The following is a 23,940-nucleotide window of genomic DNA, read 5'->3' as shown; positions in this document are numbered from 1 at the left end:
CTTTTTGATTGATATTGGTACACTTGGCAGGTCCAATTTATATGCAAATTAGCTTACATTCACAATGTAAAGAAGGAAAACTTCTTTTCTCATGCTTTGCAAATCATTACACCCTCTGAACACTTTGCTTAGTCATGTGTTCCTCAAAAGCACCAATTTTCACCACAGATCACTTGTCCTCACTATCCATTAACCTCACAGAGATCTCAGGGCTTGGGGAACAAGCCATTTTTGTGTGGACGGCTGAAATTAAGAGTGGGCTGTGCTGTACCACAATTGTACAAGTGTTGTAAAGTATGGGCTTTTGCAGTGTATGTGTGTGCCAGATGTTAGAAGACCACAAATGAGGACACCAGATTTTCCAGTGCTTGCTTCTGGCAGTTTCTGCCATACCTTTGCTCACAGCTCTAATTGGTGCCAGAAGCATTTTCTTAGAAAGAGCCGCTGGACAGCTCTTGTCCCTGTGTATCACAGGCATTGCTAACCGAGACTTGAAGAGCATCCCGGATCTCTCCTGTAAATATTTACACAGATACAGGACTGTCACTGCTCTTAAATCAAAAAGCAGAGGAGAGGAAATGGCATACGGAATACAAGGGTTCTGTGTTCAGAAAGACCTGGAAGGGAAAGAAACATGACTCTGATGCCTTCTCCAGAATTTGCCACCTGGGACTGTCCCCACAAATGCTGTGTTCTCAGGAAGGTCCTGAGCTGAAGCCTGATGACGTCAGTGGAAAAAAGCCCCCTGGTAACAAAAGGGTTTGGATCAGACTCTGTTTACCGTTTCTATCTGAAAAAAAAAAAATGTCTGTTCGCCAGCTAAACCACTGGGTGTCTCTCTTCTGCTCTCTTTTTATTGTAATTACATAAGGAGTTCAGCACAGACCTGGACAGGAAAGGGTAAGCACATTATTTGCAGGAACAATGCCTCAACCAGGGGAAAACAGCAGCAGCAGCAGATGCTGAGGAAACATGATATGTTCTTTAGCCAGTCGGACTCTCTTTTGATGTATTTAGCCAATACTCCTTTCTCTTCTTCAAGGAGTCGGCCTTGAGAGCTCTCACACAAATCATGAATTGAAAGTGGTGGTGTTGGATGACCCGTGCATGGGCCTGGGAATTGGGAAGCTGAAGCCTTGTGGCTTTGGGGAAGCCGCAAAACCCTCCTTGCTCAACTTCCCCATTGTGGGAAAGGAAGAGTTCACTTGTTCACTTGCTTCGGAAGGCTGTGGTGAAGATTGAGGACAGCTTTGGAAAACGCCCTGGCAGTCTTCTGTAATTAAGCAAAAAAACCCCAAACAAACCCCAAACCCATTGCAAAATAAAACAAAGTCCAATTCCAACCAAAAACTTCCCAAGAATGAGGGCATATATTTATACCAAGAACAACTTAAAGGACTGGCATTTTCTGTGTAAACCACTTAGGACAATAAGCCTATTTTTGCATGTGTTTGTGTCCAGCACAGTCATGCAGGCTGTAGAAATCTGGGTTGTCCTTTGTTACAGCTTGCTGGCACCAGCCCCCTCTGCCCTGGGGGGTCTCTGCCCCTGTAAAACAATAGGGAGAAAATGAAGAGCAATGGAACCAGTGAAGAGCTTCCGTTTCGGTGGGAATCCCAAACTTATGCCAGGTGGGCAGCCAGTGTTTGCGGGAGAGCAGCACTCCCAGCTGAAGGCCCCAGCGCCATCCCACCCGGAGGCCTTCTGGCTCCTGGCAGGCGCACCCGCATGGGGAGAGGCCCTCAGGGCCCGCCGGCCTGCGCCCTCCCACCGAGCTCCCCGCGACAGGGCCCCCCGGGCTGCCCCCCGCCACCCCTCTCTGTCCGAACGGAGTGAGGCCGCCGGGGCGAGGAGCGACGCAGCTCCCGAGACCCCGCCAGGTTTGGGTGTGTGCGTCTAGGGAGCCTCTGCTGCCGCATAACTACAACTCCCAGCAGGCGGCGGGAAGGCGAGGAGGGAGAGAGAGGGGGGAGGGAGGTGGAGCGCATGGGCACTGCGCCTCTCCAGCATGGCTACGGTGCTGTCACGGGCGCTGAAGCTGCCGGGTAAGGGGTCCGCACCCGCGGGAGGGACGGAGCACTGGGCCGCGCTGAGCCGGGCCGGGCCGGGCCGGGCCGGGCCGTGGCAGCTACGTCCGGCTGTGCGCCCGGCGGCGGGGAGGCGCGGTTGTGGCTGCCGGGGGGCGGTGGGGAGCGTTGCCATGGTGATGTGGCCATGTGGGGAGAGGCCCGGCGCCGGGGCGAGGGGTAGGTCTGGCCGCCTTGGGGGCACTGGTGGTGCGGAAAGGGTCTGGCGGCCTCTGCCCGGGTCCCGCGGCGGAGGGAGGACTGCACGGGACGAGGCAGCGCCGCGGGGCTCCGGGGGCACCGTGTGCGGCGATGTGGGGCCTGGGCCTGGCCGCGGACCTATGAAGAGCCGCGTGGGGCTGCGCGGGACGAGGCGCCGGGGCCCGCAGACTGCGCAGAGGTGGGCACAGGGCTCATACAGCCACCGCGGGAGAGCTTTAGTCCCCCTCTGATCCGCTCCTGCCGGGTTTTACCCCCAGAACTAGGCTGGGAGTTCAGTAAGTGCCGCTGCCATTACCCAGCTAAATATTTAAAGTCTGCCTACCACCTCTGCATATCTCCCGGCCAGAGGACTTCATCGAGATGAAAGGATATTCAAGCATAAGGGACTATTGTGTTGGGGAACCAGATCTTTCAAAGATAAGGCTGCAGTGAGCAGCAGCCCAACAACCGTTCTATTCAGTGAGAAGATTAAAAGGGAATGAAAATACATTGCAAAACCAGATATTGAGAGCATGATAGTTGCTGTTGGGTGGCCTGGAGACGGTGCCAATGCACCTGGCTGCATTAACCCAATGGCAGAGTGCATTGTTGCCTCTCCTGGCCATGTCTTGTCTTTGGGACAGAGACAGGGCCCAGCTGTGCACTGCTGGAGGAGGGCTGCTCCCTGGTACCATTCACCGCTACAGTTGTGCAGTGCCCCAGTCCATGAAGCTGCACTCAATGGGCAGGTCGTACTTTGCTGTTCCATCGGTCCATGAAGATCACAGGAATGTCTTCAGAGCCCTTCCCACCAGCTTTTAGTAACCCATATCAGGAATCATTATTTTTTAGTTTATGTAGTGCCTATTATATATCATTCAAAGAAGTTTTGTTTGCACATCAGTTTCTTCCTAACTCTATATATGTTTGTCTGATTGGGAAGGAGTACATTTTACATGAATTTTAAGAGAAGTGCAAACTGTTGGGTATAAGTGTGTGTATTGGGGTGTGACCACTGGGGAACTGTACAATAACAAGTACAGATCTCTTCTGGGAACTCTGGAACCAGCGTGATCTATTTGGTATCTGCTGTTGGGAGGCACTGACTTGGAAAAGAGAACAGGCCTTGCAACTGCAGTTAAGAAAACTGTCCTTGCATTGGTCCTTAGGTTAAATTGCATATATAATTCCTTGTTTGTGTGCTGGAAAATGCAGCTTTCAACCACAATGAGGAAGCAAAAAGCCAGTTGTTAATGCTGTTTTTTCCTGCCGCATGTCATTAAATTAATTACATCAATATGTGGCAACTTATCTCCCCACGGGCTTAGAGATATGTCTGCAGTACCCAGTGACTGGTGCCTGCCAACTGCCAGCTGAGGGGAAAAAAAAGCAAAATCAACAGAACATGAAGTGAGTACAGAGGAGACTGGCACCAGTATGTCATCATTGGAATAATGCACTGAAAATTGTACTTCTCTAAAGTCCATGATCGGCTCTTTTCACTCCAAAGTGAGTGCAAAAGAAAAGTCTTTCCAGTAAATCAAAACCAGAAAAAAAATGATTACAATTAACATCTTCCAAGCCGTCAGCACTAGAAATGAGTATTTCATTATGAGAGGGACCTGATTCCAACTCACATCACCTCACAGATGCCTCCTTTCCAAATCATGATCACATGAGTCATCTTTTCTTCTTTGAGAGGTCACATTCTTCTATTGCAATAGTTGCAAGAGCTGCCTGTGCAAAAAATACTTTTAGGCGAATGCACAGGGGATTTTCAAGTTGAGAGTCTAACTGCCCTTGAAAATCGATGTATTTGGGGCATTTTCTCTGTCTTCTGCCTTTGAAAACCACCCTCTTTAGTATTTGCTTTTTCTTCCAGTGGCTGCAGAAAAAAAATAAAACCAACGGTGACATGACCAGTAACTTACCCAGAGACCACGAGCCACAGTTCCTCAGGTTGATTGTAACCTGACTGGGAACCTCTGTTTTATCACTGGTACCATGGGAAAAAATGGAATACAATTCACAACAGGTCAGAACAGAAGCAGCTTATTTATTATACCTGTAGGAGAGTGCATAGAACAGCCGGGAAACTGACTTTGCTGCTATGATCTCCCTCCCTGTAAAGTAGATGCAGGGTTTATATACACTTAGAGACACTATGCAAAAGATAGGTAGCAAGATGGGAATTATACAGACCTGGTACATACACAAGGCCACGGAACTGCTCGAGGTAGGTCTGGAGTCTCTTTTCTTTAGCACAGGGACTAATTTATCATGAAGGTTACACAGTGATTGTTGGTTCAGGAGATAGGGTGAGAGTTTGACCAAGAGGCTGGCTCATATCTCTTAACATTTGTCCTTTCGCAGTGGAAATCTGGAAACTGCATGGCAGCATTGGATTTTCTGATAGCTGATCACTTGCAGCAGAGGCACTTTAAGCTTTCTCTTCATGGACAAACTGTCTTTCCCCAGCCTGAGCCTAGTTGTTGACCAGAAAGGAAAGAATTTGACTTCTGGAGCACTTCTCAATAAATCATAATTCTCTAAACGGTGTGAGACTGCCTTTGTTTTCACACATTCTCTACTGGTGTTTATGCCTCTTTATGCTTTTTTGTTGAAAAATCATTTGAGAGTGATTAGTGGAAGTGCTATACCTTCTTCCCACACTATGGATACCAGGTGTGGTATCCCTTCTTCCCACAGCAAGCGACGTAAAACTCGGTTGAAGAGGTGTGTTCCTTCTGCTCTCCCTCCAGCCAGGTGAATCATGAGTTACGTATTCTCTGTAACGTAGAACAGCCTTGGGAGGCCAGGCTGAGCATGTCCTCACCAGCCCTCCAGACACGTTCTCAAAACACCTACAGTTTGATAGTTAGGGCTCTCTCCAAACAGTGGCAGGGAAGCATTTGAATCCTATGAGATTAGATATACAATTGGGTTTCCAATGAATGGTCCAGTAGCCATTGTTAAAGGGCAGGCTTTTCCCTTTTTTTGGCTTAAAAAAAAAAATCAGCCAGGCATTTTGTAATTTTATGCCTGACTTTACTGAGTGGCTGTGCCTTGTGAGAGTGACAACTAACCTTCTGAGAAAAGATAGAGAAAAGGAATGCCAGTTTCTGGTTCCTGGTCAGGCTTAGACAAGAAATATGGCTGAACAGCTCTCTGCCTTATAGCTCTTCTGTAACTCTATAGATTCTTTCCTATGTAGATCACCAAAAGTCCTAAGTCATTGCTGTGCAGTAGCTGTTTTCTAGCCTTTGATCAGTGGTTCTCAGCAGGAAAGGTGTTCTTGTTACAGATCATCTGTAGTTGACACCACTGTTGACGTTGCCAACATCTCAGTCCCTTCCAGTTCAAGAAGTGGGTGAGACATAGTTTCAAGGTCCTTTCTGCCTGCTAGAGATTCAGAACAGAACTATTCCAGGTAAAGCTTTTTCCTCTATATGCTTTTAGTTGGCCCAAGGATGAACAGCAGGCTTCGGTCTTCTGGGTTGACTGTCTGGAATTAAAATAGTTAAAAAAAAGACAGTATATCTGAAGTATAAGTATGCTGTTGAGTTGTTTTACTCAAAGCACACCAGTTTCCAAAACCGGGAGCAGTCTAGTTAACATAATTGCCCGACTTTGACTTCCCAGGCTACATAGCATTTACTCTTGGACCAGCAGCATTTGCTTTAAATACCACTCTGACCTGGCTTGAACTGGCACATCTGGATCTGTGGTGAGAAGTTGCAAATACCCTGCCAGCAAGTCCTCTCTGGAATTTCTTGTTTTCACTGAGTACTCTTTCAGCAACTTGTCAGCACAACCTTCTGTATAGACATCTGGGAAATTCACACTGTGCTGTCACTGTGCTCCCTGAGCAGAGAGCTGTGTGCCATCAAGGTCCGTGGCCGCCTCTGCTGCTTGCAGGATGGAGCCATTGTTATCAAGGCTTCCTGAAGAACCCACACTTTGAATGCATATTTAGGGCAGATCTGTGTGAAACAATGCAGTGTCTCACAGGGATACACTGGACTGTCGCATAGGAATGTAATATCTTTTAGTTGGGTGCTCTCCAGGAACAGCTTTTTGGAGTGTGTACGTGCACTAGATTGTTTTGCCGTGAGTCTTTTGTAGAAGCCCCTAGTTCAAAAGGGTCTGATTTAGATATGTGATCTTGTTGGATATCTTTATTTCCCTCTGTTCAATGTGGGTGGGTTGTCATGGCTGCTCAGGTTAGTGTAGGGGGTTTGGCCTTTAGTGGTATTGACACTGAATACCATTTAAAAGTGGTACGGGAAGTTGGAGTAAAGGTCTTTTTGTGGGGAGTGAAATGAGAGAAAAATTGAGATGCACGTGCTGCAAAATAGATTCTAGATGATGCAAAATAGGTGTGTTATGCTAATTAGATACGAGAGTACATCTGTAACTGTGAGTCTGCCTTTAACTTGGAAACCAGAAGTAAGGCTGGTTTATGTTATGAACTTATGCAGAAATAATAATCATGAAAGCCCTTAAATTTCCGCTCTGTAAAACCTTCCCATCATCTTACTGTCTGAGAGTGGTTACAGCTTGCGTTTTTATTCTTGTTATTTATGCCATGCATGTGTCACTTTAAGCATCTTTTGGCACAAGTTAGCTCCTGTCTCGGGTCAGCTTTAGGTAAAGGGAGATGAGGCACATATCTGGGATAGCAAAATCCCACCTTGGGGTAGGAGAGAGAGAGAGAAATAGGCTGAGACCCTACAATGGTCAGAGCAGCGGCCATGGCTCTCTGCCCAGCCTGGTGGTGCAGGGCAGCTCCCTGAGACGTGATCCTGCACTCATAGCTCAGGGCGATGAGTCTGCCCCGATAAACAGATGGCCCTGGCCTTAGGCCAGTATGTGCAGCTGGACTCTGCTCATGCCCTCCTCACAGTCACACTCACTGCGGCTGTCAGGGGCTTGGGGGAGAAGCCCTAGATGTGCCAGGCATCTGTGGGAGAGACACCTAAAGCTAAGCTACTTTCTTGTGCCACCACCTGAAGGCATCAGTACTAAGTTCTCTATCTTGGCAAGGCCAAGCACAAGCTGTCCGCTCTGGTGGGAGCAGAAACAGAGCAGGAGCACTGTGATTTTCTGCTGCAGGGGCTGGAGCACTTGCTGTCACAGTGCTGAGCTATGCACTCTTAGAGTCATGGTACCCTTAAGAGCCATGGTCTCTTAGAGGGGCAGCCCTGATCCCTTCAGACACCAGGATGGTACTGGCCCAGAAGGGCAAGATCACTTTGCCCTCATCTTCAGGGAGTCGATCCCCATTTTTATCAGCACGGCAAGAAACCATGCACAGTGTTGTATCCCTTCTATCCCTCATGAAGCAGGACAGCAGATGTGGCATACTAGAAGGCAGCAGTGCTGCTTGGACCAGGCAGGATGAGGAGGGGAAAAATGAGTTGCAGAGGGAGGCCCCCTCAGAGAACACGGGCTACAAGTGAAGAGGGGCTGTGTCAGGATTAGAGGCTGGCAAATGCTAAGGATGTTCAGTGTCTGAAGTCAAGAGAATGCTGCAGTTTAGGTACGCAGAGCATTAAGCATGACTTCATGTCAGTGTGTCTCATTACCAAACAGTACCAGAATGCTATGAATTCCATATATATATCTACACACACACACACAACATGTGCGTGCATATATGTATATAGATAATATATATTCACATCTTTATCTCAGGGAAATAAACTGCTGGTATATTTTCTCTTGCAGCTGCTACTCTGAAACATGGACAGACCTTGTCTTCTCTGTCACACCTCTCACTTGGATCCATTCAAAATGCAGGCTGCTCTGTTGTCCCCTTTATATCACTCTCCACTGCACTTTGTATCACTTTTTTTACACTGAGATCCCACAAAAGTGAGGAATTCATGCTTTATCATCTGTCTCCATCTCTTTCCTCAGGAAAGAAGAGCCCAGACCTTGGGGAATACGATCCTCTCACTCAGGCTGACAGTGATGAAAGTGAAGATGACCTGGTACTCAACATCCAGAAGAACGGGGGTGTCAAGAATGGGAAGAGTCCCCCTGAGGAGGTGCAGGACCCTGACTCTGATGTGGAGGTTGGGATGACAAAGCAGCACACGTCAGAGAGCGCACCTGAGGGTTATCCTGCAGAGGTGGCTGGGAGTTTGGAGCAGAAGACTGCTCCCTCTCTCATGCCATACTTGCGCACAGCGATCTTTTTGCTCACTGTGGTGATCTCGATGATTCTGGTGCTGGTGTGCGCATTTCTAATTCCCTGTCCCCCTAGAGACTTGCATAACACGTGGAACCGCAACCTAGGGCAGGGAACAGGTGAGAAAGCCCCAGGAACAGCATCTGGCACGGGGGAGGTGGCAGCTCCCAGGATGGGCGTTGGTGGGAGAGACCTATCTGGGAGAGCCAGGTCAGAGCGGAGGCCCTTTCTAACCACTGCAGATGCTCCGAGGTAATAGACGGGCAGCTGTGTCCTGCTCACTCTTCAAGCTGAGGCCTGTGAAATCTGGCATCAGGAGATAACAGTACCACAAAATCTTGTTTATGTCAACACCAAAAAACATTTTGACTCTTCTCCCCTCCCACCTTTTTGTCCAGATGGTGCACTTTGTTCCAGATGGAGGTGGCCCAGCTCACTTTAAAACATAGCATCTCCCTTTCTACATCCTGGGTTTCACCAGCACCTCGACACTAAGTGTGTGGGTGTGTTCATAAGGAGAGGGATAGAAGTCTTTGTGTCTTCTAACTGGCTTGACTAACCTTATTTCTTTTGTCTTCTTGTCCTGCTTGAATCTATAAATCAACATTTGTGATCTTTTGTCATCCTATATGGGCCACTGGTAACATTTCTAAAGTATCTCCTGTTCCAACTTCTGCAGTAAAGTAACAGTGGTTTGTGAAATAAATTCTGCCAGGTCTAGATATGTCTCTCCCTCCTTGCTTTCTGCCCCTGGCTTCCAAATCTAAGCCTTTCATAAGATATGTGGCTTCCACATCACTTTGGAAAGTGAGGTGGGAAGCAGAAATCTTTTTCCGTTAGCTCCTTCATTTATACCTTTCCTTTCTCTGACCCAGATGCTGTATTTTGGCCTTTCCATGCAATGAAAGACCTCGCTGTGGTTTGAGCTGCCTGGCATTGGTGCCTAGCAGACTCTGTGAGGCTTGGCTGTTCATGAGTCTCTTTCTGGGCCAGCCTGCCTCTCACAGTGGGCTGGGTAGCCTTTTTGACAACAGTGTGGTGGTTCTCTATGGCTGTTGCAGGTGGTGTATTATCCCCACTGGAGCTGTGTGACGTGAACGGCGATGGGCTCCCTGACATCCTGATTGTATTCACTGCCTTGATGAATGCTAGCGTCATGGGTAAGCACTGCAGCTCCTTTCCATTCCTCTTTTAGTCATGTTAGTACAGATCTTTGTATGTTTGTCATACATGTGGGAAGAGTTCCTGCCACTGCAAATTCACTGCATTGCTCTTTTCAGAGTTCCTTAAAATGGCTGGTGGACTGTGCCTGTGCTTGTGTAATGCTGCTTATAATTTTCATTGCAAGCCTGCACTCCAATACCTGTTAGGCCAGGGATATCTGTTTCCCCTTATCTCATCTTGAGGCAAATCCATCTCTTTGTCTTGTATTTGTGCACACTTGATTTGAGGACAGAGACAAAGTGATCAGAAAGCACTACTCTTCAAATAGCAATTGGATATAGGGTGGGAAGGTGGGGGTTTTCCCCTCTTGTTACATCTCAGAGCCCTTCACAAAAGTATTTATCTTTCATCACAAACATGTACAGTTCTCAGCATGCTATGAATGGAACTAGTCATATCTAGCTGCATCCTGGACTACAGCTATGCTGGAAGACAAAAGACATTAAACACATCACAGTCTTAAACACATATAGCTGGACATCAGCCCTCCTGTAGTTTGTGCAAAAGCATTCACACAGTGTCAAGTAGAGATGAGCTTGGAATAGATACTTGATGGAGTAAGTTATGACATTGTTAGCTGCTTCTCCAGCTTGTACACACAACAGCTGCGAGCTGCATTCAGGAGCTAGTTGTGCTTGGTCCCTGCCAACCCACTGAAGAGAACTTGGGCTGGGGCAACCCCCTAGCATTAGCCAGCTGATCCTCCGTTTGAGAAGAGAGTGAGTTTGATTTTGAGAGTGGGCTTAGACTTGCTTTTAGTCAGTGGCCCAGATATGAATTTGTGCAGTCAAGTCAACTGTTGTTTTGGTAGTAAGACAGGAGTCAGCTGGGACTGTTGTTATTTTGAAATGTATGGGAGTTCATCTTCAATTGCGATAGGACCATTCCATATGGAGATTACAGTAACCACAATTATGTCTGAGGGCAGGCTGAAGTAAAAGTTGCTCATGTTTGGAATCAGAGCCAACAGTTCGTTGAAACAACATAGTGCTTTTTTTTTTTTTTTTTTTACAGTTATTTCGTGCTAACTGATGAATTAGGAAAAGAACCCTGAGTGACACCAGTTGCTTGCATTTGGTCTGTTTTTCACAATAATAAAAGTCATTTGGAAAAAAAAGGGAAAGAACTCATTGCAAATCACCACCTTCTGCTCCAGATTTAAAAAGAACCCAGGACTTTCACATGAGGTGGCATCTGCCTTGGGAGTCACTCAAGGTTACCTCTTGGTGCTAGCTATTGTCTTGAGGGAGAGGGGATCAGAACGATCAGTCTTGTTTGACAGCAATATATTTCACACCAGGAAGTCAGCACAACTGAGCAGGTGGTCCCCAGGATCTTGGTTCCTCTGTGGCCTGCTGATCACATTTCTTGCTGTAAGCTCAGGTCCTCTGTTTGACAGCCCAACTTGTCTGGACATCACTGCTGTGGGGTGGGATTTGACTTTTGCTCTCAGGCAGTGTGGATGTAGCTCGCTTGAGCTACTCAGCTCTGGGAGCTTAGAGCTGGAACTCAATTGCAAAGACCAAAGGCAGCATGGACATAGCCTCTAACTCTCTCTTTCCTACCTCTTCCAGGTGTCTCTAGGCCCTCCGTAACTGTGGTGGCCCTTTCTGGTATGAATGGCAGCACCCTGTGGTCCATCCAGCTTCCAGAGGAGACTCGGAGTGTGCAGTGCAAAGGGCTGTCACTGGGGGCACCTGCAGAGCCCGTCTGTCTTGTTACAGGAACATCAAAATTTCTTAGCCTTCTCAGCGCCTCCACAGGTAGAGTGAACTACCAGCATATTAGAAATATGCTACTGCTCTTTTTGTTTTCTTTAAAGGACTAATAAACATGAATGATTCAGTGCTGGCACTTCAGAGTGTCTGTTATCTAGTGATACACAGGAAGGAGTCAAAACAGTAATGAGTTTCTAGTTACACAGGATAAGAAAATCCAAACCATTGCAGCTCTGTGGCAGCATCTTCATCATACCACCTCAGACCAGTTCAAAGTGTTAATCTGATCCTGTATCATCCCCATGGCATAGAGGATATGTAAGATCTGTTCTCATCAACATTGACCTTTTAGTACAACTCGGCGTTTTACCTAACCACTGAAAAGCTGATAACCATTCTTGGAGAAGTTATATAAGGACATATGCTACAGCCAGGAAGACTTCCAAAGAAATTAGGCCCATAGAAAGATTGATTAGATGTGAATGAATACTGCATTTTTAATCACTTGATCATGTGCACCCCCATTCTCTGATTGCTGTTCGGTTTACCAGATTAATTCACTGGCAGAAATATTCATAGGTAGGTACAGGGATGTTTTTGGAATGAAAACAGAGAGTGGAGACATACAAGAAATCTTGTTTTTAAGTGACAGATCTAATCAATGAGTAGCAAAGCTTTCAAATGCTTTTAGGGACCAGATTACTTGCACAGTGTTTGCATAGCAAGGACCATAGGCTGTCTCCTTTATCAGCAGTAGTAGTGTCATTAATATACACAAGTGTTTGCAGGTCTGGGCTTTGGTTTTCTTTTGTCATGTAGGGGCAAACCCTATCCTGTGGAGCAGCAGCAAAGCAAAGCATTTTTAAACTCTGACTGAAAAAGCAGAAGTATTGGCAAAAGAATCATGGAAAAGTAAAATCACTGAATTTCATTTTGCCTTTTTTGGGTATTTATTTGGCAATTTGCAGATCAGGTTTTACTGAGTTTCCAGCTGGGTCCATGCTGGACTGCTGAACCATTTGACATCATGTCTGCTAACATGCTTTCACCCTGAGGTGGAGTGAACATGCCATGTTGGAGGGGCTATTTGCTGATGGGAATTTAACAGACACACAGATTTGCACTTTGAATATCAGAACTGCCCATCTGTTCCCTTTCCTGGCACCTACCTACATGCTTTACTGCTGGCTGAGGAAAACAACTGCTGTCCTGCAGAGCAGCACTCTCATTTAGGTTCTCTTTCCAAGAGCAAACCTCAGATATTCTCTGCTATTTCAGAAATTGCTTTGTGCTCAGGACTTTCTAGAGAGATGCTACAAAGGAAGCACAGCAGGACTTGAGGCATGACTCAAAAGACAATCTGAAGAAGTGCTGGGGGAGGAACTTTGCTCCCCACTGCAGCTTGTCCCAGTCTGAGGCCTTGTCTTTCCTCTTCTCAGAGAATGGGAGAAACAACCTCTCTTGCTCTCCCTTCAAGAAGGTTTTGTGGAACCCTCTGGGGATGCCTGCTGGTTCCCCAAGTGCTGCAGGTTTCTTTCATCCTGTTTTTCCCACAGGCAAGACCATCTGGACACTAAACTCCATCCACCTTTCAAGTGGGATCCTGGCTGCACCAGCTGCAACTCTTCCAGATGTAGATGGAGATGGTTTTAGGGATATTGTTGTTCTGGCTCTCAAAGAGACACAGGTACAGTATATACCTGCTCAAGGTTTCAAAGGACCATGACTATGTAGAGGAAGAACAGGGAGCCTGGTCTGGGAAGGCTTTAACAGGAGCTGGAAGAGCCCCTCATTTTAATTCCCTTACATATCCCTGAAAAGCACCCTTTTTCTTTCAAGAGTCAGAGCAGTGAGATCAAGCAACAATAATACTACCTGCATTTCTTGTCTACTGGGAATGAACAGAAGGGTCATTATTTACCCCTTGAGAATTATCTGTTTCTGTTCAGTGAAGTCTTGGTTTGAGTTGCTGTTTAGCAGCAGCATAGGGAGCCATGCTGAGATAAATCTCTGGAGAAAGGAGCATTCAGTTTATCTAAAAGAAATACTTGCGTGATTAATTCTGATGTGGATTTCCTCTGTTCTTATCCCTCCCACAATTCTAGCATCAATATTGTTACAGGAGTTTAGGTTTTTGAAGTCCCTTCCATCTTTGATGCATTTGCAGTCAAGAGAAAAGGACAAATGTAAGATGCCCAGGAAGCCAGATTTAGCAAAGAGAAAGAGACCACTAGCTAGACCTTGCTGTGGGGGGGAAAGAACAAACAGAGCTTCATGCTGTGGGGACAGGGGAAGATTCTGAGAGCACAAGTGTACGAAAGCACTGCTAAAATTCTGTACATATCTCTCTTTGCAGCCTGATGTGTTTTTCATCTTGGTGTCAGGAAAGACTGGGACTGCTTTGGGTGGGCCTGTGAGGTACAGCACCAATGGAGAAGGGAAAGTGATTGGCCCCCAAGTCCACATTACCAGTCGGGGAGCCATCTACATCCTGTTTGGTTTTGGTAAGATGCACCTTGCCTCTCCAGCACTTCACCTTACTGAGAAAAATCCATTTTATTTAAAATGGCCCAGAGCGTCCCTGGGATATTTCGACTATGCCTTTTGCTGTAAAAGCTAGGAGTAGAGGGCGTGGGAACAAGTCTCACTGCCATGGTGGGGAATACCTTGGTCTGGAATACCTTGGAGTTTCCCAAAGGCACATCATGCCAGGGATGTTCCATCTCTGGGCATTTATTCATTTTCTACTACAACTGCAGTTGTCCCAGGCACCCTCTGTGTTACTAGGGAGTTAACTTTTGCAGGCAGGACTTTTCATCTTTACTCTTCATGGCAGGTAATGTTCAAGCAGTTGCCCTGAGGGATATCTTTACTCAAGCCAGAAACAGGGACAGTTTTTCTGCAATGCTGCAGCAGGAGGAACCAGAGTGGGAAAAGCGCAGATCTGTCAACCTGTCAGAGCTCATTGACATTTACAGGTAGGAGATGGACATGTCATCTTGCTTCTGCTGGGAGAGGAAGGGGAGGGTAGGCACTTTTTAGTGCTCCTAGAGATGGTCCCTTCTACTTCAGTACTGTGCTTCTTTTCATTGTCCAGTTGATAACAGTACTCTGGGCAAGCCATTGTTTCCCTCCTGCTCTGTATGAATTGCAAAGTATGATAAAAGGGAGTCCATTGCTTCTTCTGCTCCTTGTCCTTTTTCCCAACACCTGTGCATATCTGGAGGAAAAAAAAAAACCAACAAAAAGATGTTCCCAGCTAAGAGAGTCCCTTTGGGAAGCTCAGTCTGTGTACAGCATTATGGGCCTGGATTTCTCAGCTCCTTTACTGCCAAAGTGTGGTCAAGGTCAGCCTGGATAGGAATAAAAGGAGGGAACAAATGTGAACTCACAAACTCCCTGCTTTTTGTAGTAACTTAAGATGTTCAGAAGATCCCACATTAATTTAGCTCACTTAACTGAGGAACCCCCAAAGGAAGCTATGCTCCATCACTGGGAAAAAGATGGCATCTCCAAGAATAGTTTAAATGTTAGGTAGGATGAATTGCCATGGAGACAGGTAACTAGTGCTGAGATGTGCAGATACAAGCCTTGGAATCTCCTCTCTGCTTTCCATTTGTCCCAGTGGGGGTGTCGACTTCCTGCAGACAATGAAGACACCTGACACAAATTGCAGCAACCTGCTCATCACATCCAAAGAGGGTTTGATCCTGCTGCGGGGGCAAGACCTGGAGCCCCGCTGGACCTTGGAACTGCAGAACATCAGCAGGTTACATACTGGGAATATTTTTCTGCCCTATTTCTTCCTGTACCATTTCCTGCTTTTCACTTGTAAGCACATGTGCTCCTTAAAAAGCAATTGAGACAAATTCTCCAAATCTGCAGAGAGATCTAAGAAGTGTAGGTTTGCAGATGCATTCTGCATCTGCATCTGCAGATGCAGAGCAAGTAAGGAAGGCAGGGAGAATAAGGAACAGAAGGCTGGAAACTGGAGCTGTGTGCTTGTGAATGATCACAAATAAGGGGCTTGATTCAGGCACCCGACACTGGTGTCATGGGAATGCCATGGCATTGGAATTTAGGGGTTTACTGGTGTGTGATTCAGTCCAGCTGCTGTCCAGGGTTGCTACTTCCCAGCTCAGTGGAGAGGAGCTGTTGCATTAGTGATGTTAAGAATTTAGAGAAGGTGTCTTGAGTATGGCTCACAGGTCTTAATGTTCCTTGAAAGTTGAAAATGAGCATTCTCATTCTGGAGCTCATTCAGTCAGCACACTATCTATACTAAATGTAAACCTTAAATTAATACTGCTCTTCCTCTCATTTCACACATGGAAATTAAGTAATTTGCAAGATATTGTGGGTTGATAATAACCAGCAATTTCAGCTTGCACAGTATTAAATATTTGAAACGGGCAGTTGGGCACAATTGAGGGAAACTATGTGGGAAACAAATTGCTTGCTCTGCTATCTAGAAGAAAGCAAGCAGCTCTCAGCTCAGTGTTACCTGACTCTCAAAAGCATCTATAGGAAGAAGGCATTGGAACCTCATTAAGCATAAAAATTGTTGTTCATCTAGGTTTGATATTCAGATAATGGCCACATTCGTGAGGTCTGATGGGTGACATAAGCAATGGCTTTTAGCAATGGCTTATGTCTAGTGGATCATGCTATGGGGAGAAGAGATGGACTTAGTGTGTTTTGGGTCCAGAGTTCTGGACTTCTGGATGTGTCTGGGGTCTAGTTTAAAGGGCAAGTGTGTACTGGCTAAACAAAGCGAGTTCATAGATGCTGTAAAATCAGTTATACACAAGAAATTTCTAAATGGACCCACTAATGAATTGAAAAAATTCTATGGGTTCAAATCAAGAAGGGTTGAAAGCTGCTTTACCTGTTCTATTCGCAGAATCACAGTTGGTTTGGGGTTAAAATGCACCTCTAGAGGTTGCCTGGTCCAACCCACCTGCTTAAGCAGGATCAGCTAGAGCAAGTTGCTCAGGGCTGTGTGCTGTCAAGTTTTAAACATCCCAAAGGATGGAGACTCCACAAACTCTCAGGGCAACTAGTATTCCAGGTTGCTGCACTCCAGCTCTGCTTTTTATGGTTCTGTTACCTCCTAAAGGACAGAGTACAACACATATGCAGGAGCTGCCAGATATGCATTGAAAAGTAGTAAAAGCAATTCTTGATCAAGGCCACTGTGCTAAAGCCCTGGACTGCCTGTTTTCTTAGAGTTAAGAGAGACATAATCTGAGAGACTGAATATATTGTGCACAAGCATTTATTTAAGAGGGGGTTTTTTTGGGGGGGTAGGACTTAGAGAAGTTCTGCTTTAGCAACACAGGCTGGGGGACAAATTCAGCTCAAGGGTGTCACCACAGAGTCAAATACACCGAAAACACAGTTTCTTGTCAGACAAAGCTTACAGAACCAGCTGAGAACTCCCCTTTTCCTGGGTAAACCTGCCCAAGCACACCATTCCAGCCAGGCAGACTGAGTCCAGCACTTTGGGAACAGTCTCTGAGAAAAACAACCTGGCTGCTGCAGATGTGCTGCATTTCCAGATTGCTTTGGACAAGATCCCTGGAAAACCATAAAGGGGAATCAGTAGTCATAAAACAAGGGTGAAGTTCAGAGACCATGAAATTGAGTAAGCAGTTGAAAATTGTGTTGTAAATGGATGTTTCAGATGAGAGAGGATTAATAGCAGGTTGCTGTAGGGATTACTGTTGGGCAGGAATAATTACTAGCCGCCTGGTTCATTTGAGAAAGTGCCCAGGGGATTTTTCAGTTGATTGGTAGCATCTAAAATACATACGTCTGTCTACGTTTGGTTTGTGGGATTTGGTGCTGGCCGTAACCATAAGAGACATGAGAAGAGGCATCTTAGGAGAGGTTTTAAGTTTGTGCCCATAGGATACAACTACCTACTACTTCCTTCTGCTGCTTGAGGGCTTTCAAGCTATAGGAGTGTCCCATTATATTGCCTTGAAAGCATTGGTTCTGGTTGCCAAAGGTGTCTGTAGAGTGAATGGTACTGATGGAGTATGTATAAATATAATACATATTTTTATCGTATATATTGAGTATTTATAATAAATATTCAAGCCACTGCTGTACTGTGGTATTGATGTTCAGTTGCCATTCTGGTATGCACATTTTAAAGAGAATGCTGTTAAAAAATGGAGAAAAAGGCTAGAAAAAATGCTTTAGCATGGAAGATTTAAGTCAGTGTGTTTCTATGATCAAAGAGAAGCCTGACAGGTGAGTTCATAAGCATGTGTAAGTCATAGGAGCTAACAGGGATTTTAATCTTGCTATAGCAAGAACAAGTGCCTTGCAGCAAAAGCCATTCATGCTCAAGAAGATGAAAATGGAGGCATGTTTGTTTGGGTGAGATTAATCATTAGAACTGACTGTCTTGAGAAGTGATGAATTTGTCTCATCTTTGTATTTCCATAGCAAGCCTCATGGATGGTAGATCTAGCCAATGTAAGCCTACTGATACTTGGTTACTTGGCAAGCAATTGACAGCAATCTGTCATAAACCAGAGGAGGGAGGACACATTCTGATGATCCTTCCTTGCCCTAAAATCTCCGATTCTGTGAATTTTGAGGAATCATTTGTGCTTCTTTAGATCTATATGTCTAGCTGTGGTGAATTTAAGGAAGACAGAGATAAGACTCAGAAAGCCAGAGGCAAGCAAGGTGGTTAGAAGACAGTTATAATGGGAGATATTCAAGTAATAGTCTTATGTCTCCTAGAAGGAAGAGAGTGAGAGGAGACTTCATTTAAACTGCTGAAGGTTATAAAAAAGCTTGTAAAACTGCCAGCAGTAAGAAAACAAAGAATCATGGGTTGACATTAATGGAAAGTATATTAAGAGCCATTTCACACAGCTAAGGCAGCCTGGGAAATACACTTGCAGCAGGAGGTCAAATCTACCGATGCATTTTGAAAGGGCTGGGTAATTTTTTATGACTGTAGCAAAACTGTACAGGTTCTCATGCTAAGGAGAGAATAATAGAGAGTCATGTCACAGGGTGATAAACACATGTGTATACAGCCCAGCAAGGGATTTCCCCCCAACCCTGGCAACTCTGAAGAATAACTAACAAGCACCATGGGCTGCTTAATCATTTTTCACTTTTGTGATCCACCAACAAATAGTTCCTGACAGTCAGAACAGTTCTGAGTGGATGAAAGATCTTATTTAGCATGGCAAATCCTACCTTTTTAAGAGGCAGAATGGAGGATGATAGCAACGATGCTGCCTCCATCTGAAATCCCTGTTTTTCAGCCATGGGGCTGAGTGTTTCTTTTTCCAAATTTGCAGCGAGCCTGTACCAGGTTACTTCAGTGCTGACCAAACTCTGGACTTCCTGCTGCAAGCACAGACGGGAGATGGGAACAAAAAGGTAAAACAAGTGAAGGCAAGGAGGGCAGTGGCAGCATAGGAGTGAGGGAGGTGGGGTAGAAAAGGACAAGCTTTCCCTGCTCCTTGCTCTTCCCATTTCTGTGCTGACATTTACCACTGTGTGGCCACAGGCATGAAATGGAACAGCACAGGCCATGCCACTGCAAGGGGACTCTGCATGCCCATGCCTGGACACCCATTAATGCTAGATCTCTTCCCTGTCTTGAGGTGATGGTGGTAGATGGCAAATCCGGCCTCCCTCTTTGGAACCAGGAACTCCCATGGCAGAAGCAACAACTCGATGCACTGTCAGTCATGACTTTGGACAAGAAGTCTGTTTTTCTCTTCTGGGCTGATGAAGCACAGCCTGTGTTGCAAAGTTTGGTGAGCAAGCATCCTTTCTTCACTTTGAGGTTTGTCTCTGAGGCATATGTAGTCTCTGTCTTTTATTCCTAATGTAATTGAACTTTAAAACCTGCCATATAAGAAAGCTGTCAGGAACATCTTTTCCTTTTGACACTCTTGACTTCTTTGAGCCTGAACACAGGAGTTTTTGTGTGCAAAGTCTTCATCTGAAAGCTTTATTGACAGAAAGTTCCACAAAACCAAAATGTTCTGTGTGAATTTCATGATTTTTCCTGCAACTCTGAGATATTTTTACTGCAGATTTGTTCCCAGCCCCAGAGCTCTTCTCCTCTGCATGCAGGCACACAGGTCAGCATGGATACTTAAACTTCCAGAGTGTAGCCCGTCAAGCTGGCTTTGACAGAGCCAGATATCAGCCTTACGAAAGAAAAGTTGTGGAGCAGATGCTGTTTTAGAAATAAAAACTTTGCAGGATTTAATCTGTGTAGAGTTTTTGATTCTCTGATCCATATAAAGACAGCACAGTGTCAGAAAACATCTTTATTTCTTTGGCAAAACTAGGCTCCTCTTTGCTGGCCAGCTGTAACATTTTAATCTGTCCTTGGTTCCAACAGCATCCTGGTGCCAGACCTGAGCGCCCAGGGCTTCACCACCTCTATCTCCTCCATCCTGTTTTTCCTACAGTCCTTTTGGACCTCACCAATGCAACAGACAAAGTCATTGCTTCAGCAGGTGAGTACAAATGGAGGAGAAACTACTTAGGCTAAATGAAATACGGAGGGAGAGGTAGCTGTGAGAAACAGTGCAGTGTAGTTGAGCCTTTAAAGGTAGCACCGAAGTCCACCACACATAGGCCAGCAAGGGGAAGTAAGATTCATCTTATTTGGTCTTCTCCAAACCCTACTTTGCAAGTTTCTTGCACATGTTTAAGCAAGGAAAGGTCCGAGTTTGATTTTATGCATGTTTTACACCAGAGAAGTTTCCTTGCTTTCCATTAAGCTATTTATGATTTAAGAGAGTGCTTGAAGAACCACTATAAAACTTTCCTCCGTCACCTCAGATACACTTCTGCCTTTGTTGGCCATCTTCTGCTCCCAGGGGTAGCAGCTGTGTCGTTTCTTCCTTTTTCTTTTTGGAAGGGGGAATACAAAGTATTTAAATGTGTGTTTTCAGGGAAAAGTGGATCTGGATTTAACATCTATACAGGATTGTACAGTCCCTGTTGGGTTGCCTTGCTTTTTCTAAACCAGTTCAGCCAACAGCTAGCTTATTGAGCATGGCAGCATATGGGATAAAAAATCAGTTCATCCAGCACTGAGTCCAGTGGGGCAAGAAGGATAGAAAAGCAGCTGCATAGTGATGCAGCTAATTGGATTTGTATCAAAAACACAGCTCAGTCAAGAGCAAATAGAGTATCATTTTTAGAGGGGTTTATTAGAAACTGCAGTTTCTGAGGTCTGTACAGATCATTTTGCAGTGACTGGAGTGAACCGGCTTGCTTGTGCTCTAACACAAGTGGTTAAACAGTAGCTGCTAAGAGGTGTGGGAAGGAAAGCTCTCTGAAAATGAACTGCATTACTGAAATTTGTGCATCTCTATGTCAAGCTCCAAAATGTCTCCTGGAACCAAATGTTTTAGTTTCTGATCTAAATTTCAGTTTATTTCCATGGAAAAATTTTAACTTAAAATCATTTTCCCTCATTAACTAAGGTACGTGCAATTGTAAAGTCAGACTTAATATATCCTCAGTCCAGTGCATGTTTTGACTGAGTAAAGACTGTAAGATTTATTTTGGAAGAAACATAATAATTTACTCCTCACTGGTATTTTCTTGCCCTTTTGTGATGGACCAGTTGGAATTAATGACCTCCAGAAGGATGCATTTCAAATCACTGTGACAACAACTGCAACCTCTGAAAAACAGCCAGGATTTCTCTCAGTCAGCAAACTGGGCCTGAAGTGGGCCATGATGAGTCAAGGTCGAATGGTGTGGCTGAAGGACACCACCACTCCCAAAATCAGCCGTGGAGAAGTGAGAAGATTTCTTGCCTGGCTGAAATTTGTTGACTTTCCTCAACGGGTGAGATTGTACAGGAATCCCTAAAGAAATCCAGACCTTTGAAAACATCTGATCTCTTCCCTACAGACACAGTTAGGTGCTCTTTGTAACGCAAAGAGGCTTTGCTGAATGCAGAGAGGCTTGCCCAACGCTGGTTGTCCCTTTTGAGTATAAACTGGACAGATTGTGAGGCACAGCTGTACTTTGGCAGTTGGACAAGGAGGGGTACCTTAGAACCAGGGATCAGCAACTGAGAGACTCACAGAGGGAACAGAGAGGTGGGACAGAGGTCACTTGTTTTGACATGGGCAAACAGATGCCCAGGTTCAGTTGCTGACCTGTGAATTATCACTTTTCTCTACCAGACTGTATGATTAACAGGTTTTGGCTTTATTTTTTTTTTTGTTTGTTTGTCTTTCCTTTTCCAGCTCTAGCCTGGTGGTTCCTCAGATTTTGGTTGAACCTGTGGCCTGTACGGGGAATACATGAAGCTGCTCTGTGGATCTCCAGGAAAACTGTTGCGTAGAGGGAATAGGGGCTAAAAGCACTTCCCCTTTCTACCACTCTCTGGGGAATGCTGCTTGAGGCAGGTTTGTCCAAGGCAGACCTGTCCTGTACCAGAGGAACTTTGTTCAGCATCTCCCCCTCCATATGCCATTCTTGCATGCTTCCTTCCAGGTAACACAGAAATGTGAATTTAGAATTTATATACATATATATATAAAAAAACAGGTTTTATATATATATGTATCAAGTTATAGAATATATGTATATTTTTTGTATGTTTAATTTATAAATGAGATTTAGGACACTCCTTTTTATGTCCAAACAGTATTCCCAGACAGTCAGACAAGCTCCAGGCCTAGAGTGGGCCATGATGACTCAAGGCAAACGATGTGGCTAAAGGCATCACCTGCTTTAGTCTTCTATATTTTTGGGCAGAAGCTTCTGTCTGGCCCCTGCAGGGCTAATCTTGTCTACAACCTTTCCTGTGCTCTCAGCCCTCTTCTCCATTCTCACCCCAAACTCACAAACAAATTAGGTCTCTGGCTGAATTAGAGAAATCTAGAGAAAGATGGTCCCCACAGCATTTGCCAGCCTTGCACTTGTATATTTCTTTCCCCAGTTCCAAGTTCAGGACAGGTTTGTGTGGGTGATGCAAAAAGGTTCACATCTTATTTATATCCATTGCTAAGCTTTTTATAAACCCAAAGTAACATCACACTGCAGTCCAATGGGCAGAGTCCTCTTTTGCAAAAGCATCACAGCCCTTTTGGGATAGATTCCCAGCAGATCCCCACTGTCACTGTAAAGATCACACTAGGTACAGTCATAGCAAAGCTGATTCTTGCACCACTGCTTCAGGGTTTAGATCTCAGGCAGAGGCAGAACTGGAAAGCTTTTCTGTGCATTTAACCCCATTAATATTCTGGGCCTAGTGTTACCATTCCCTTGCCAGCCCAGCCCTATGTGCGGTTCCAGGAGGAACAGACTACCCCCAGGGTGCATTTGCTCACAGTATGTTTAGTGCTTTGAAGTATGCCTCTGAGTGTGCCATCAGTCTTCTGTGTTGTAGTTGCAGAGCATCTACATGTATTTTCTTGGACTAGAAATGCCCATATAAAAATCAACCACTCTGATGCCTCAGCAGCTCCCCATAGTGCAGGGCAACAACATAGGAACTCTTTTCCTAGTATGCCTTTCTAGGTCTGACCTTTGATATTAGGCAGAACCAGGCCGAGATGAGGATTGCAAAGGACTTTTCTGTTCTCCTGCTGGCACATGCCTTTCCAGCCTCTCTCTGCTTCCCTTTGAGTGGTGAGGTGATGGCAGGACTTTAACCCTCCCTCCAGATAAACACATCTACCATGGGTTTGCTCTCCTGGGCTCTTGACACCTCTCCTTGCTATATCACCCTCTCTCTTTGCCATCCCTGCCTTTCCATATAAAGCTTCCAGGATATCCCTTCAGGATTAGCTGTAAGCCCCAAGGCTGGTCCTTGGGCCCTGCACTCCTAATGTCAGAGCCTGTCAACAGTTTGTATATGTTTAATGGTATTTTTGTGTAAATAGCTTTGTATATATTAGCCCAACTGTAGCAATGGCTCCAGGCCTGGCATTTTCTTCCAGACAGGGGTTAGTATTTATAATATATAGTCAGTTAATACAGCTGCATAACAGGGACTGAAAGTGTGAGGACCAGTAACATGAGGATTAAACAGGAGTCCCCCTTCCCTCCTTTCTAGCCACCACCTTGCTGGGAAAGGTGAAGCGGCTGTTACCTGAAGTAGTTATTTTCCTGAGGTTCTTCTTGAGAAAACTGGTATTCGAGTGCAGTGATGTTTACTGTGAGGGTGGTGAGGCCCTGGCACAGGTTGCCCAGAGAAGCTGTGGCTGCCCCATCCCTGGCAGTGTTCAAGGCCAGGCTGGGTGGGGCTTGAAGCAACCTGCTCTAGTGGAAGGTGTCCCTGCCTGTGGCAGGGGGTTGGAACTGGATGAGCTTTAACCCAAACCAACCTTCCAACCCAAACCACTCCACGATTCTATGATTCTATGTTAGCTCCTCCATAATGTGAATTCACTCTGCCCGCACACACACATCCCCACTGTGAATAAAGAGTCTGTCTGTATATTGTTGGGAAAATGTATTTGAACTGTGAACTGCAGTGGAGCAAATAAATACCCTGTACAGCATC

At 45.5% G+C, this 23,940-nt stretch overlaps 1 protein-coding gene across 2 annotated transcripts; it reads left to right on the top strand.

Moving 5' to 3' along the window:
- The first annotated feature begins 1,946 nt into the window (after positions 1-1,946).
- FAM234B (family with sequence similarity 234 member B) lies at positions 1,947-23,940 on the top strand. 2 transcript variants are annotated; one of them, XR_003990394.1, is made up of 13 exons: positions 1,947-2,045; positions 8,190-8,582; positions 9,525-9,623; positions 11,262-11,450; positions 12,962-13,092; positions 13,762-13,909; positions 14,242-14,383; positions 15,031-15,174; positions 18,740-18,821; positions 19,049-19,233; positions 19,801-19,918; positions 21,040-21,266; positions 21,674-23,940. XR_003990394.1 is itself a non-coding variant. In XM_030478095.1 (13 exons), the coding sequence occupies exons 1-13, from the start codon at positions 2,009-2,011 to the stop codon at positions 21,677-21,679; spliced, it is 1,872 nt and encodes a 623-aa protein (XP_030333955.1). In that variant the 5' UTR covers positions 1,947-2,008; the 3' UTR covers positions 21,680-23,940. The 2 variants fall into 2 exon arrangements, 1 of the variants encoding a protein (XP_030333955.1); XM_030478095.1 differs by having other exon boundaries at positions 19,049-19,204.

This window comes from Strigops habroptila, chromosome 3, assembly GCF_004027225.2.
Source record: "Strigops habroptila isolate Jane chromosome 3, bStrHab1.2.pri, whole genome shotgun sequence".
Lineage (NCBI taxonomy): Eukaryota > Metazoa > Chordata > Aves > Psittaciformes > Psittacidae > Strigops > Strigops habroptila.
This window is presented reverse-complemented; position numbering and strand designations above follow the sequence as displayed.